Genomic DNA, 16345 nt, shown 5'->3' with positions numbered 1-16345 from the left:
TCTGGTACTCTCAGCAAAAGTTACCAGTCTTTTTAAATCTTGGCAATGTAATGGATAAAAGCATTTATTTCACTGCTCTTGAAATTGAGCATCTTTTCCTAAAGTTTATTGGATATTTGTGGGGTTTTTTTTGTTTATTTGTTTGTTTGTTTGGTTGGTTGGTTGTTTTTGTTTGTTTTTGAAATAGTCTCTCTCTGTTGCCCAAGCTGGAGTGCAGTGACACAATCTCAACTCACTACAACCTCTACCTCCCAGGTTCAAGCAATTCTCGTGCCTCAGCCTCCCTGGTGACTGGAATTACAGGAGTGTGCTACCATGTCCAGCTAATTTTTGTATTTTTTCAGTACAGACAGGGTTTCATCATGTTAGCCAGGCTGATCTTGAACTCCTGGCCTCAAATGATCCAGCCACCTTGGCATCCCAAAGTTCTGGGATTACAGGCCTGAGCCACTATACCCAGCCCTATTTTTATTTTGTATATGCCTATTTCTATCCTCAGTGACATGTGCCACCCTCAACCTTGTGATGATGTCAGCACATTACCCTCCTGACATGAAAAAATATATATATATAATAAAAAAGAGCTTTAGTTTCAAGCACCAGCAGCTGACTCAAGCTGAAAAGGCAGAAGAAAATTTAGGTTTGTCAGTTTTTCTTACATTGAGCTTTTTTTTTAACCACTAGAGATATCAGTTTCTCCCTCCTTTTAAACATACATATTGCAAATATTTTCTCTCGGTCTATTATTTTTCTTTTATTTATTGCTCTTCATGGGCATTATATTTTCTGGCTATCTAGCACCTTGTGAACACCTCTGCAATTTGGAGGTAACTTCTACCCTTTACTTTTGGAAAGTCCAAGTGAAACCTCCAAAATGCAAGGAGATTTTTTGCATCCAAAATATAACAAAATTTTGCCTCAGGAGTTTTCATTATTAAAATGTAAATTGTGAATGACTCATTTGTTTTATACGTCAAGATCAAGTATGACCAGCTGTGCCAGGCCTTCCCTGCATCTCATTCCTGGGAGTCTACTGCTGCTAGGTTTACAAACAGACTCATCAGTGCAAGACTGGAATTTTGAAGTGAGCAGCTTCAGGAAGGAGGCACACACAGAATTCATTTCACTGGCAAAGGTAGTGGCAGAGACCACTTTCAGGCCGAGCAGACCTGGCACGGCAATGGCCTTGATTAGAAAGGAGTAATGGTGATGTCTATGGCCATACCACCCTGAATGTTGGAAGCTAAGCAGCATTGGGGCTGGTTAGTACTTGATGTTTATGGCCACACCACCCTGAAAGTGCCTGATACTGAAAGCTAAGTATGGTTGGGCCTGATTAGTACTTGTATGGGAGAAAGTGTGGTGGTAGCTTCCTCTAGTGCTTGATGGGGCTGCAAGGTGACAGTTTCCTCATAAGGGCATTTCTGCATTTGATTTTGGATCATTCCTGGATCCAGTCTTCAGCCTGATGCCCTCCACTTCTGGAATATTTTGTGGACTCCCTGAGATGCTTCTAATAAATTTTCTTCGACCTTTTCAGCTTAGGTCAGCTGCTGGTGCCTAGAACTAAAGCTTTTTTTTGGGGGGATGGAGTCTCACTCTGTTGCCCAGGCTGGAGTGCAGTGGCGCAATCTCAGCTCACTACAACCTCCATCTCCTGGGTTCAAGCGATTCTCCTCTCAGCCTCCTAAGTAGCTGGGATCACAGTCATGCACAACTATGCCCAGCTGAGTTTTTATATTTTTAGTAGAGATGGGGTTTTACCATGTTAATCACCCTGGTTTTGAACTCCTGACCTCAGATGATCCACCTACCTTGGGCTCCCAAAGTGGTGCAATTACAGGCATGAGCCACTGCAGCCAGCTGCTCTTTTTAATGTATTTTTTTCTTTTTTTATGTCAGACTGACAATGTGCCAACATCATAACAAGGTTTGAGGGTGGCATATCTCACACATGCCTATGAACACCCAGTCATCATGCTCATAAACTACAAAAGGATCTGAAACTAAAACTCTTTACCTGCTTTGCTGTCTTTCGCCATGCATTAGATTTTTCATTTTTAGGAAGTTAGATTCTTCACTTTTTTACATGCCTCTTAGAAAGAATTAAATTGATGGTTACTTTTGGATTTAGATCTAGTATGTGAGTTGTTACTAAGGCAGTTCAGTAAGACTGAAGAAAAACAAAGTTTTCAAATATTATATAACCTCCTAATGTTTACTGTATATCATTATTTTCTAAATTAAGTTCCAAAGACATCTGTACTTAGACACACAATGTTCATACTATTCCAACTTGAATGTAATAAAACTTCATTTATTTATAAACTATTTATTACTTAGACATTTCAGCAATTAAAATTGTCCTTCCTATTTGAATTAAATGAGATTAGTTATTTTAATTTTTACTGTCATTTATAATGAAATATCTAACTTGTTCCCCTCAAATTTGTATTTTAGGCTTTTTTCAAAGACCCAAATGTTATTCCCAATTTGAAGTTACTTTCAGATTCTTCTGGACAATGGATTACATTAGGTAAATAAATTTTTCATCTTTTCAGGTAACTCTTTTACTATTATAACAAAATTTTGCCTCAGGAGTTTTTATTATTAAAATGTAAATTGTGAATGACTCATTTGTTTTATACGTCAAGATCAAGTATGACCAGCTGTGCCAGGCCTTCCCTGCATCTCATTCCTGGGAGTCTACTGCTGCTATCCTGGCTTAACACATAAAAGCAATTTTTCTCTCTTTTTATTCATATAAAAGTATTTATTGTATATTTTCCATGTACTCTCCTAGATGTAGGGAACATTAAGGTAAATAAGAAAACCTGTACTATAGGAACTTGATATGTTAAAGAGTGTGTGTGTGTGTGTGTGTGTGTGTGTATGTCTATGTGTGTACTAATGTGTCGAAGGTGCTACCATAGGAGTGTAGCCAAGGGCTGGGTGTGGTGGCTCACGCCTGTAATCTCAGCATTTTAGGAGGCTGAAGTGGGCAGATCACTTGAGTACAGGAGTTAAAGACCAGCCTGGCCAGCATGGAGAAACCCTGTCTCTACTGAAAATATAAAAATTAGCCAGGCATGGTGGTGAGCGTCTATAATCCCAGCTACTTAGTAGCTGAGGAAGGAGAATCAATTGCACCTGGGAGGCGGAGGGTTGCCATGAGCTGAGATTGTGCCACTGCCCTCCAGCCTGGGCCACAGAGCAAGTCTGTCTCAAAAAATAAAAAAAATTAAACAGTATGAGCAAGAGGAGGAGAGTGGTCAGTTCTGCCCCGAGAGAAAAGATCAGGTAAGATCTCAGTTGGGATGGGTACATGGATTTCTCACAGAATCAGCCAACCACAGGACTTTTTTTTTTTTTTGAGACAGGTGCAGTCTTGTCACCCAGGCAGGAGTGTAATGGTGCTTCCTGGGTTCAAGCAATTTTCATGTCTTAGCTTCCCCAATAGCTGGGATTACAGGCATGGGCCACTACACCTGGCTAATTTTTGTTTGTTTGTTTTTCTGAGGCTGGAGTGTAGTGTCATGATCTCAGCTCACTGCAACCTTCGTCTCCCGGGTTCAAGAGATTCTCCTGCCTCAGCCTCCGAGGTAGCCACCACACCCAGTTAATTTTTGTATTTTTAGTAGAGATGGTGTTTTGCCATGTTGGCCAAGCTGGTCTCAAACTCCTGACCTCAGGTAAATCCACCAGCCTCAGCCTCCCAAAGTGCTGGGATTACAGGCATGAACCACCACACTCAGCCTAATTTTTTTTTTTTTTAGTAGTGATAGGGTTTCACTATGTTGGCCAGCTGACCTTCCCAAGGTGCTGGGATTACAGACGTGGCATGAGCCACCCACTCCTGGCCCCACAGAACATTTTTTTTTTTAAGATGAAGTCTCCCTCTGTTGCCCAGGCTAGAGTGCAGTTGCACAATCTCGGCTCACTGCAACCTCCGCCTCCAGGGTTCAAGTGACTCTCCTGTCTCAGCCTCCTAAGTAACTGGGATACAAGTGTCCACCACGCCAGGCTAATTTTTTGTATTTTTAGTAGAGACTGGGTTTTACTGTGTTGGGCAGGCTGGTCTTGAATTCCTGACCTCAGGTGATCCACCCACCTCAGGGCTCCCAAAGTGCTGGGATTACAGATGTGAGCCACCGTACCTGGCCCCCACAGGACATTTTTAATAATAAAATATTAAATCATGGAGGAGAGAATCTTAAATTCTCAAAAGCTGAACTTTGTATAGGTTATATACATCTTTGTTTTTTTGTATATGTGCGGGTTTTTTCTTTTTTTTTTTTTTTAATTTTATTTTTTGAAATGGAGTCTCACTTGGTCACCCAGGCTAGAATGCAGTGGCATGATCTTGGCTCACTGCAACCTCCACCTTCCAGGTTCAAGGAATTCTTCTGCCTCAGCCTCGCAAGTAGCTGGGATTACAGGTGCCTGCCATGCCCAATATATTTTTGTATTTTTAGTAGAGACAAGGTTTCACCATGTTGGTCAGGCTAGTCTCGAACTCCTGACCTCAAGTGATCCACCCGCCTCAGTCTCCCAAAGTGGGATTACAGGTGTGAGCCACCATGCCTAGCTAGATTATATTATCATAATATATTATGAAAATACATTAAAAGAGCCAGAAATTTTAAGAAAATTACCCAAACACTTAAACACTTAGTAACACTCATTTAAATCCCTTCCATAACTCTCAGGTCAAGGAAGAAAGCAGAGTTAATAATAGACTATTTTGGGGAAAAAAATAGGAAAGCTATATTTTAAATTCTAGGTTAAGGTATCTTGGCAACAGAATGAATAAAAGCTCCATTTAGAAGGAGAGTCTGATTGGTGGTATGGATTTATACTCAAGAAAACAAATTGATTTTAAAGTTGGTGTTTTTTTGTTTGGGGATGTATTTTGGTAAGTTGCTACGTTATATTCTCATGGAAGTCTAGTACCTTTACACAAAAGTAACAAAGTATGAGTCAAGAACAAGATTACAAGCAGTTTATGATATTAGACTTAGTAGGTCACATTTTATTGTTTTTGGCTAAAGACTACTGCAAAATTTATAGAGCAAAAAGCTGGTACAACGTGATCTTCAGACTGCTTACAAAATTAAACTGAGTATCTGAGAAAATATATTTACCCGACTCAAAATTTTCAGAAGGAAATAATCAGAGCCACGTATCACAGTGTTTATAAAACATGTTTACAGTAACTCAAGTCAATCTATTTGAAAGATAAAGTTCACTGAAATAAGTGCTCAACCCTCTCCCCATATTAGTACATACACAAAATAGCACTAACTCTTCACTAATTTTTGAAAAAAAATTGCAAAAATAGGTTCAAAAATACCACATGTGCCTCATTTGATGCATTATAAATACTCTGAAAATAGGGCAGAGGAATAATAACACTCCATTTCAGAAGTGAAAATTCTAGTGGCTTGTTAGTACTCTTCCATTAGCTCATTTTTATCTCCTCTTACTTTTTCTTTTTCTGCTATACCCCTAACCCCTCTTACTTTCCTCTGGGGCCCTTTTAAAGCAAAATAAGCAGCTTTTTAAAATAGGTGAAGAGACATTCTTTTGGCAAGTGAACCCGTTCTAAAGAAAGTGATGATGGAACCTCCTTCACTGTGCTGCACTCCCTAAAGATTGCCAGTTGTCAGTGCTGTTTTATCCTCTCGGCCAGCCGCCATAGCTCCTATGTTTAGACACACTTTGTCGTTTTTTAATAACACATAATGGATGCTTCCTATGTGCTGAGCTAAGGGTATCATACACATTACTTCCTTTCATTCATAAAACAACTCAGGAGAGGTATTATTATATGTCACTATTTTACAAATGAATAGTCAGAGGCATAAGTTAAGTAATTTGTGCAGTTTGACACAGCTGAGTGAGCAGATTTGAGATGCAAATCCAGGCTCCAGAATTCAAGACCTTGACCACTCTACTCTCCTGCCTCTGTCACTTCCACGCTGATGGAGTTACCAGAAAAGTACTAACTTAAGACACCAAATAATAAGGAGGCATCCGGTGTATTATAATGCTAGTATTAGGGGAAAAATGTATTCTTTCTGTATGTGATGATAATGATGCATTACATACTTTATAAATGCTGGGGACATAATTTAATGACATTCCTACATAAAAAGATAGCATGTGCTATGGAGTGAGTTGTGCCCTAACCCCCAAATTCCTATGTTTAATCCCTAACCCTTCAATGTGATGGTTTTTGGAAATGGGGCATTTGTAAGATAATTAAGTTTAGATGAGGGCACAAAGGTGGGGCCCTCATGATGGGTTTAGTTCCTTTATAATAGGTAAAAACACTAGAGCTTGCCGTCTGCCATCTGGAGTACACAGAAGGCAGCTTTCTGCAAGCCAAGAAGAGTGCCTTCACCAGCAAATGAATCATCTGGACCTTGATCTTGGACTTTCTAGCCTTCAGAACTTTGAGAAATTAATGTCTGTTGTTTAAGCAACCCAGACTATGGCATTTTGTTATAGCAGCCCAAGCTGACTAAGACAGATCTTGGTACTGAGAAGTGAGGTGCTGCTATAACAAATACCTAAGAATGTGGAAGTAACTTTGGAACTAAATAATGAGTAGATGCTTGAGGTGTATGTATATGAACATTATGGGCAATTCTGGTGACACCTGCCATGGAAATAAGGAATATGCTATTGGAAACTGGGGTGATCTTTGTTATAAAGTGGCAAAGAACTTGGATAAATTGTTTTCTGTTGTTTATGGAAGGTAGAACTTGTGAGTGATGAAATTGGAGATTTAGCTGAGGAGATTTCTAAGCAAAGTGTTAAAGTAATATCTTGCTTATAGTAAAGTGTGAAAAAAGAGAGATGAATTGCAGAGGGAATTTTTAATAAAAAAAATGAACCAACATTTTAAGATCTGGAAAGTTTTCAACCTGTCCTTATTATAAAAAATGAGAAAGTTTATTCTGAAGAGAATACTGTTCAAAACACTGAACAGCCATTTGATAAAGAGATCACAGGTGTGACTCATGGACTTAATCAGCCATTTCAACAGAAGTCAGGAATAGAGATGGAATTACATCAGCAGCAAAGACTCTGCTAGTTTGAATTATAGGGGCCAAAAGAAATCAGATGAGATGAAGCAAGACTGTTGGACTTCTTAGATCCTACAAGACTGGACCATAGAGCTATTGGGCTGTGAACATGTGCTATTCGTCAAGAAAAGTTTAGAAAGACCCCGAAGCAATTCAGCTATCTTCAGGGCCATCAGGGCCAAGCCTCCATGTCAGCAGGCCAGATGGTCTCCAACCAAAGCCTTGGAGGCAGGCCACCCTGCAGAGCATGGGGGCTAAGTTGGCCCTGTGGAATCTTGGAGGTTGGGCCACCCAGAGTCTTCAGGGCTCTATAGCCACCAGGGTAAAGACTGCCACCCTATTGGGTCCAGAAGCAGAGTATCAAACCAAAGAAGATTATCCTTGAGCATTTAAGATCTAAAAGAATTTGCTTTTCTAAGTTAAGGGCTTGCTTGATACCTGTCACCCCTTTCTTATTTCCTGTTTCTCCCTTTTGGAATGAAAATGACTAGCTTATGTCTGTCCCACCTGTATATTTTGGAAACACATACCTCATCCTTCTTCACAGATTTACATCTGGAGAGGAATTTTGCCTTAGGATGAATCATACCACAAGTCTACCTATAGCCAATTTTTATATTTAGAAGAGATTTGGACTTTAGAGTTGATAGTCCACTCATTTCACTGGAATGAGTGAAAGTTTTGGGAGCAGGACAAGGTGGCTCACGCTTACAATCCCAAGGCTTTGAGAGGATCACTTGAGCCGGGCCTTTGAGACCAGCCTAAGCAAGGCAGCAAGACGCTGTCTCTACAAAAAATCATCTGGCCACGGTGGTGCACACCTGTAGTCCCAGCTATTTGGAAGACTGAGGCGGAAGGTTCACTTGAGCCCAGGAAGTTGAGGCCACAGTGAGCCATGATCACATCACCACACTCCAGCCTGGGTGACAGAGTGAGACCTTGTCTAAGAAAAAGAAAAGTTTGTGGGGCTATTGAAATGGAATGAATGTATTTTGCATGTGAGAAGAACATGAATTTGGGGTTCTAGTGGTGACAGACTCAGTGACTGAACTATGTCCTCCTTAGTTCATATTTCGAAGTTCCACGACCATCCTTCCCTCTGCTTCACTGAAACCCAATTATTTCCCAAAGGCCCCATTTCCAATTGCCATTACATTGAGGGTTAGAGCTTCAACATAGAGTTTGGTCCATAGAAAATGCTATTTTTATGTCTCAGTATATAAATTTTGAAGTGACAGAATTCAGTCCATAACAAATGCTATTGTCATGTCTCAGATTAAGTGGTTTGAATTTAATCACATTTTGTCACCATCCAAACTCTCCTTACACTCCCCAAATCAGAGCTAGGGTAGACTAATTAAAATGACATGCCCAGTGTCCATCCCTCATCTTGTATCCACTGACCAATCTTCAGAAACTATCAGGCTCTACACTGCTCTTGCTTTTGGTCTTTCAACATTCCTAGAACTCCTCTTATCAATTTCTGTGGTCTCCTTTTTTTGTTTATCTAAGCCCTCAGAGGATTTTACCTCTAAACAACGGAAGCTTCTTAACTTAGCAGCATAGCTTTTGCAATTACTGAGGCATACACAGTTCTTGGCTTCAGGCATCCTTCATGCCTCCACATAAGCCTAGCTCAGGACATAGAACAACAGGTCCTAGCATGACTCTCAAGTGGACAGCCGAAACAGGTAGTGTAAACATTCACCAGTATTACCCTTTTTAAGCACAAGCTACTTCTCAGGTCAGAGATCCAGCAAATGTATCCAGAGTACGGATACACCAAGGGCCACCACACCTTGGTTTACAATCTTAGAACTTTTGAACAAAAGAACACCACCTCCTTCTATCTAAGTGAGAGTGTGTGTGTATGTGTGTACATAGAGACTGATTCAGTGATTGATGGAGGTAATAATAAAAATATCCATTTTAATCTTTATGACTTTCTGTAATTTAATAGGACCTCTAGTAGCAGAAAATCCATTCCTGAATGATAAATTCAGGAAATAAGTGTGGGATAGGGGATGGAGGATGGGGAAAAAGTAGGTCTATAAGAGAAAAATAGACAAAATGCCATTATTTTGATTTTCTGTAATTCTGAATTTGTGATCATTTGATTAAGTCCTTATATGAAATTTACCTTCACTTGGAAAACTGTTTTTTGTAGTAAACACTATGAATGAGATCACAAGGGAGAAATTTTTTGTTTGTTTGTTTGAGATGGAGTCTCATTTGGTCGTCCAGGCTGGAGTGCAGTGGCACCATCTCAACTCTGTAAACTCTGCCTCCCAGGTTTACAGTGATTCTTCTGCCTCAGGCACCTGAGTAGCTGGAATTACAGGAGCCCGCCACCACATGCAACTAGTTTTTGTATTTTTATATTTTTAGTAGAGATGGGGTTTCACCAAGTTAGCCAGGCTGGTCTCGAACTCCTGACCTCAAGTGATTCACCTGCCTCGACCTTCCATAGTGCTGGGATTAAAGGGGTGACCCACCGCAGCCAGCCAAGAAATTTTTAAATGAAGAGAAAATGTGTTCAAGATATACTCAAGGACTTTACAAGTGCCCATCAATTAAAAGTTTTGTGGCTGGGCATGGTGGCTCATGCCTGTAATCCCTGCATTTTGGGAGGCCGAGGCGGACAGATTAGCTGAGGTTGGGAGTTCGAGACCAGTCTGACCAACATGGAGAAACCCCATCTCTATTAAAAAAATACAAAATTAGCCAGGCGTGGTGGCGCATGCCTGTAATCCCAGCTACTCAGAAGACTGAAGCAGGAAAATCACTTGAATCTGGGAGGCAGAGATTGTGGTGAACCAAGATTACACCATTGCACTCCAGCCTGGGCAACAAGAGTGAAACTCTGTCTCAAAAAAAAAAAAAAACTGTGAGTTGTACATCATTAAGCATAATATCAATCCAAAATCATACAAAGCAATTCCTATGCTTTTATAGGCAATTCTGATAATATATGCGTTAAGAATTCTCTACTACATTTTTTTAATGTATTTCATTTTTAAGTATTCGTCTAGTTGTCTAGTCCTGAAATGGAGAGATTTTGTTATAAACTCATTTTTTTTTTTTTTGAGACAGAGTTTCTGTTGCCCAGACTGGAGTGCAGTGGCACAATCTTGGCTCACTGCAACCTCCACCCCTTCCCCAGGTTCAAGCAGTTCTCCTGCCTCAGCTTCCTTAGTAGCTGGGATTCAGGCATGTGCTTCCACACCTGGCTAATTTTTGTATTTTTAGTAGAGATGGGGTTTTACCTTGTTGGCCAGGCTAGTCTTGAACTCCTGACATCAAGTGATCTGCCCTCCTTGGCCTCCAAAGTGCTTGAATTACAGGCATGAGCCACCACGCATGGCATAAACTCTTAATGATTAACAGAAATGAAGAAGCTGCAAAATAAGAATTTAATAAAATTCATAAACTAATATATATTTTAAATATATAAAAAATGTCATATTTCTTAACTTCTTAGAATTTCTGCATAGTGATTTATTTTGGAAATAGTTGAGAATACCAAATTAATTTTTCTATCTCCATTCTTATATCTTTTTTCAGGAACTGAAGTGAAAAAAATTGAAGCTATAAATGTTCCTTGCACACAGCTTTCAATGTCATTTTTTCATCGGTTATATGATGAAGATATTGTACGAGACAATGGACATATTGTTAAATGTTTAGATTCTTTTTGTGATCCATTTCTCATTTCTGATGAGTTACGAAGAGTAAGTACAGAATTTTAAAAATTCACAGTGGAATTTTATTTCAGGAAATGCAAAAATGTCGAAACCTTTTTCCTGCTTAAAGCATAAAATACCTTCTCATAAAATAACTTTTATTTATAAATAATGATCAGTAATACTAACACTGGTAGATTTCTACTTAGATGCACTTTAGCCATCGATTTAATTATTTGTGTATTTCAGTAATTCTCAAATAGGTGCTACTAACATCTGATAGGTAGAGATGCTGCTAAACATCATATAACTCACAAGACAGTCACGAGAAGGTCATCTGGCTCAAAATGTCTGTAGTGCTGAAGTAGGGAAATCCTGGCCTATTTAATAAGGTATTTTTGTTCAATGTGGGCTTTTAAATTTACCAGATGAATATTAAAAACATCCCTGGGCTGGGCATGGCAGCTCATGCTTGTAATTTCAGCAGTTTGGGAGGCTGAGGTAGATGGTTTGAACCCAGGAGTTCAAGACCAGCCTCGGCAACATGGCAAAACCCTCTCCACAAAAACTACGAAAATTAGCTGGAGCTGGTGGCTCTCACCTGTAGTCCCAGCTGCTCGGAAGGCTGAAGTGAGAGGATTGCTTGAGTTTGGGAGATCAAGGCTGCAGTGAGCTGTTATCATGCCACTGCATTCCAACCTGGGCGGCAGTGCAAGACCTTGTCTCAAAAATAAAATTAGATAAATACAAACATCCCAGGAGTAAAAGAATCTTTTTATCTCGTTGCTGATAACAACAAAGCCATTGGATTAACTAAATTCAATTTTGTTTTAGTGAAAGGTACACTGAACTTGGAATTAAAATATATAGATTGTTTACCTGATTCCTGATTTATTATTTAGAAGATAATAATCATAGGCAAATTTCTCAATCTCTTAAACCTCAAGATCTTATCTATACAACATGAAGATGAAAATGCCCATTCTACTTTTCTACCTTCTTCCTAAAATCACTAAGAAAATGAATTGAGGAAGCATTTAAATGTACTTTTTAGAAAGTATTAAATGCTGTTAACATGAAATGCCAGCTTGGCCAACAAAATAAGACCCCCATCTCTACAAAAACATGAAGAAATAAGCTAGGTGCAGTGGAGTGCACCTGTAGTTCCAGCTACTCAGGAAACTGAGGTGGGAAGAGCGCTTGAGCCCAGGAGTTTGAGCCTGCTGTGTGCTATGATTGTGCCACTGCACCCCAGTCTGGGCAACAGAGTAAGACCTTGTCTCTAAAAAAAATAAAAAATAAACTGTATTATTGATATTATCAGTTATAATTATTGATAGTATTAAAGTAGTTAAAAATGAGGGGCTTTCATGTCAAATAGTCATATGCTCTAATCCTGGCTTTGTCACTTAATAACTGATCCTTAACTTCTGTAAGTCTCAGTTTCTTCATCTGTAAAATGGGCATAGTTTAAGATTGATGTAAGCTAATGTACTTACTGTGCTTAGCACAGTGGCTGGTGCTTAGTAAGTTTTCCATAATATTAACTACTACTAATTACTACTGTCACTATTGTCCTCAATTAAGAGACAACAGAGATGTACAAGTCTGATATATTACAAATCCAGATAGGAATGAACTAGAAAAGCTACTGATCCATCATTCTGGCCACAGGAATCTTGTCTGTAGGAGAAAAGGAGGCATCCAACCAGTCTACACTAGGGCAATACCTAAAAGCACTCATTAACTTAAAGAAGAAAATCAAATTAACTTACTGAGAATACCCAAACACACACAATTGAATGAGACTACATATTGTTTGCTCTTTAGGTAAATGAAGTATATCTAACATGAGATAATATAAATACTATACATGGCCTGGCACGGTGGCTCATACCTGTAATCCCAGCACTTGGGAGGCTAAGGCAGACAAATCATCTGAGGTCAGGAGTTCGAGACCAGCCTGGCCAATATGACAAAACCCTGTCTCTACTAAAAATACGAAAAATAGCCAGGTGTGATGGCAGACACCTGTAATCCCAGCTACTTGGGAGGCTGAGGTATGAGAATTCCTTCAACTTGGGAGGCAGAGGTTGCAGTGAGCTAAGATCATGCCACTGCACTCCAGCCTGGGCAAAAGAGCAAGATTTCGTCTCAAAAGAAAAAATTAAACAAAGGGGGCCAGGCGCGGTGGCTGAAGCCTGTAATCCCAGCACTTTGGGAGGCCGAGGCAGGTGGATCACGAGGTCAAGAGATCAAGACCATCCTGGTCAACATGGTGAAACCCCGTCTCTACTGAAAATACAAAAAATTAGCTAGGCATGGTGGCACGTACCTGTAATCCCAGCTATTCAGGAGGCTGAGGCAGGAGAATCGCCTAAACCCAGGAGGCGGAGGTTGCGGTGAGCCAAGATCACGCCATTGCACTCCAGCCTGGGTAACAAGAGCGAAACTCCATCTCAGAAAAAAAAGAAAAAATTAAACCAAACAAAATAAAAAGTACTATGTAGTAGGGATCTGATATTAATTTCTACTTCTCCTTACCAAGGATTGGAAATTATTATGCAGGAAATGTTTGGTCTGGGTTTGCCTCCTTTTGGATACTACTGTCAGCTCTTTTCTCTCACACTGTTCTCTGCCATAAGGGTCTAAAGGCCCTACCTCTAATTTCAGATAATTCCCTTCACTTCTACAGAAAGAGCATCATCAGTGGACATTTTTCTTTTTTTTGAGATGGAGTTTCGCTCTTGTGTCCCAGGACAGAGTGGCGCAATCTTGGCTCACCGCAACCTCAGCCTCCCAGGTTGAAGAAATCCTCCTGCCTCAGCCTCCCAAGTAGCTGGAATTACAGGCGCACACCACCGCACCTGGCTAATTTTCTATTTTTAGTAGAGAAGAGGTTTCTCCATGTTGGTCAGGCTGGTCTGGAACTCTCGACATTGGGTGATCCACCTGCCTCAGCCTCCCAGAGTGCTGGCATTATAGACGTTAGCCCCCGTGCCCAGCCAGTGGACATTTTTTTTAAATAAGAAGGATTAGTTTTCCAACAAAATACTCTGCAAAACTGCTTGCTGCCTGTCTTATTTGTTGCCATGAATAGCACCTCTATTCTTGAAATGCTGGAGCTCAGTGTTTTTCTACTAGTTGCCTGTATTGCTTGCTCTTGAGTTCATGGTTACTCTGTGGCAACAGGGAGGAAAGGCTTTTAACTTAGTTGCTTTCTGGCTGATTAAAAAAAAAAGAAGTAACAATCAGCCTGAGCCTGAACTAAAAAGGGTCCCCCATTGTGCAGCACTACAAAGTCTATTGGCTCACTGTAATGTAAGAACTAATAACAACTTGTTTCCTGACTGTGACTCAGAAGTTTGACCAGCTGTCTAAGAGCTACATAGCTGAAGAGATCTGTATGAAGGCAGAGGGAGAAAAGCCATAGAATTTTAGGTTTTCACATTCATTCCAATTTTTTTTTTTAATTACTGTATTTTTTTAAATTACACAGCCTAGCCGGGCATGGTGGCTCATGCCTGTAATCCTAGCACTTTGGAAGGCAGAGGCAGGTGGATCACTTAAGGCCAAGAGTACGAGATTAGCCTGGCCAACATGGTGAAAACCCATCTCTAGTAAAAATACAAAAAATAGCCGGGCATGGTGGCAGGCTCCTGTAATACCAGCTACTGGGGAAGCTGAGGCAGGAGAATCACTTGAACCCATGAGGCAGAGGTTGCAGTGAGCCAAGATGGGGCCATTGGACTCCAGCCTGGGCAACAAGAGCAAGACTCCATCTCACAAAAAAAAAAAAAAAAATTAGCCAGGCATGCTTCAATGTGCCTGTAATCCCAGCTACTAGGGAGGCTGAGGCAGGAGAATTGCCTGAACCCAGGAAGTGGAGGTTGCAGTGAGCCGAGATCACGCCATTGCGCTCCAGCCTGGGTAACAAGAGCGAAACTGTCTCAAAACAAACAAACAAACAAACAAAAAATTAGCTGGGCGCTGTGGCTCATGCCTATAATCCCAGCAGTTTGGGAGGCTGAAGCGGGTGGATCACGAGGTCAAGAGATCGAGACCATCCTGGTCAACAAGGTGAAACCCCATCTCTACTAAAAATACAAAAATTAGCTGGGCATGGTGGTGCACACCTGTAGTCCCAGCTACTCAGGAGGCTAAGGCAGGAGAATTGCTTGAACCCAGAAGGCGGAGGTTGCGGTGAGCCGGGATCATGCTATTGCACTCCAGCCTGGGTAACAAGAGCGAAACTCCGTCTCAAAAAAAAAAAAAATTAGTTGGTCTTAATGGTGTGTACCTATAGTCCTAGCTACTCGGGAGGTTGAGGTGGGAGGATTGCTTGAACCCAGGAAGTTGAGGCTGCAGTGAGCCAAGATGGCACCATTGCACTCCAGCCTGGGTGACAGAGACCCTGTCTTCCCTACTCCCCAAAGATTGCACAGCCTAATCAGTTCAATATTTGAGAGTATTCATGTAAGAAATGTGTTAACTATTCACTCCTAAGTACTTTATTCACCTTTCTCTTAAGCCAGATATTTAGGTAGTTGCAAATATGGGCCTCAATAACACATCATTTTCTTTTCTTTCTTTTTTTTCTTTTTTCTTTTTTTTTTTTTTGAGATAGAGTCTCATACTGTTGCTCAGGCTGTAGTGCAGTGGCGCAATCTCAGCTCGCTGGATTCAAGCAGTTCTGTCTGGATTCTGGATTCAATTCACTGCCTCCTGGATTCAAGCAGTTCTGTCTCAACCTCCCAAGTAGCTGGGACTACAGGTGTGTGCCATCACACCCAGCTAATTTTTTTGTATTTTTGGTAGAGACAGGGTTTCACCATGTTGGTCATGATGATCTTGATCTCCTGACCTTGTGGTCTGCCCGCCTTGGCCTCCCAAAGTGCTGGGATTACAGGCATGAGCCACCGTGCCCAGCCAACACATCATTTTCTTACAGAGGGAGGGAGGGAAGGAGGGGAAGGAAGGAAATGGAGATGTGCAAGTGGTATGTGTGGCACATCCAGAGAGCAATTAAGTATGGACTGCTTTCCCTTACCTATCTTTTCCTAGACATACATAACCTTGGTTTTCATCAAGGCATTATAAACAAACTGTGTATGGACAACATCATCAAATTGGGTTTTTTAAATACCTCTTATACATAATGACCTGTGGTTAGTTTTCTGTAGAGATTGTAAACGAGCTTAATCAATTTCCATAATTAAGTACACTTGCTATTACACAGTGATTGTTGTATAATTCATTGTATTTCCCTCCTTCCCTTGTGTGGTAGTGTTGTTACGTACAATTTTGGTAGCCTTTCTCCATCTAGAGTTCCTTTGTTTGTTTATTTATTTTAGTATCTATTTCGTTTATTTGTGCACTGGTATCTACTATTTTCTTGTACTATAGGTTTGTTCTTGCTTTTTTAGTTTCTTGAGGTGCATCATTAGATTTTTTGAAGTCTTAGTACTTTTTTGATGTAGGCATTTATTGCTGTAAACTTCTCTTTTAGCACTGTTTTTGCTGTATTCCATTGGTATGGGTATATTATGTTTCCATTTTTATTTGTTC

At 40.4% G+C, this 16345-nt stretch overlaps 1 protein-coding gene and 1 non-coding gene across 5 annotated transcripts in view; one reads left to right on the top strand and one right to left on the bottom strand.

The window, feature by feature from the left end:
* The window catches only part of CFAP300 (cilia and flagella associated protein 300), a 38594-nt gene that overhangs the window by 10424 nt on the left and 11825 nt on the right, over positions 1–16345 (top strand). For all 4 annotated transcript variants that reach the window (XM_078339892.1, XM_009007187.5, XM_002754642.6 and 1 more), the window contains exons 3-4: positions 2461–2536; positions 10659–10825. In XM_078339892.1, the coding sequence (XP_078196018.1) occupies positions 2461–2536; positions 10659–10825 (243 nt within the window). The remainder of the gene's footprint in view (positions 1–2460; positions 2537–10658; positions 10826–16345) is intronic.
* On the bottom strand, positions 1897–2000 carry LOC118146030 (small nucleolar RNA U13). Its single transcript, XR_004731499.1, has one exon. It is a non-coding gene; the product is annotated as a small nucleolar RNA U13 (small nucleolar RNA).

Source organism: Callithrix jacchus, chromosome 10 (genome assembly GCF_049354715.1).
Source record: "Callithrix jacchus isolate 240 chromosome 10, calJac240_pri, whole genome shotgun sequence".
Lineage (NCBI taxonomy): Eukaryota > Metazoa > Chordata > Mammalia > Primates > Cebidae > Callithrix > Callithrix jacchus.
The sequence above is the reverse complement of the archived record's forward strand: the minus strand, read 5'-3'. Positions and strand labels throughout refer to the sequence as shown.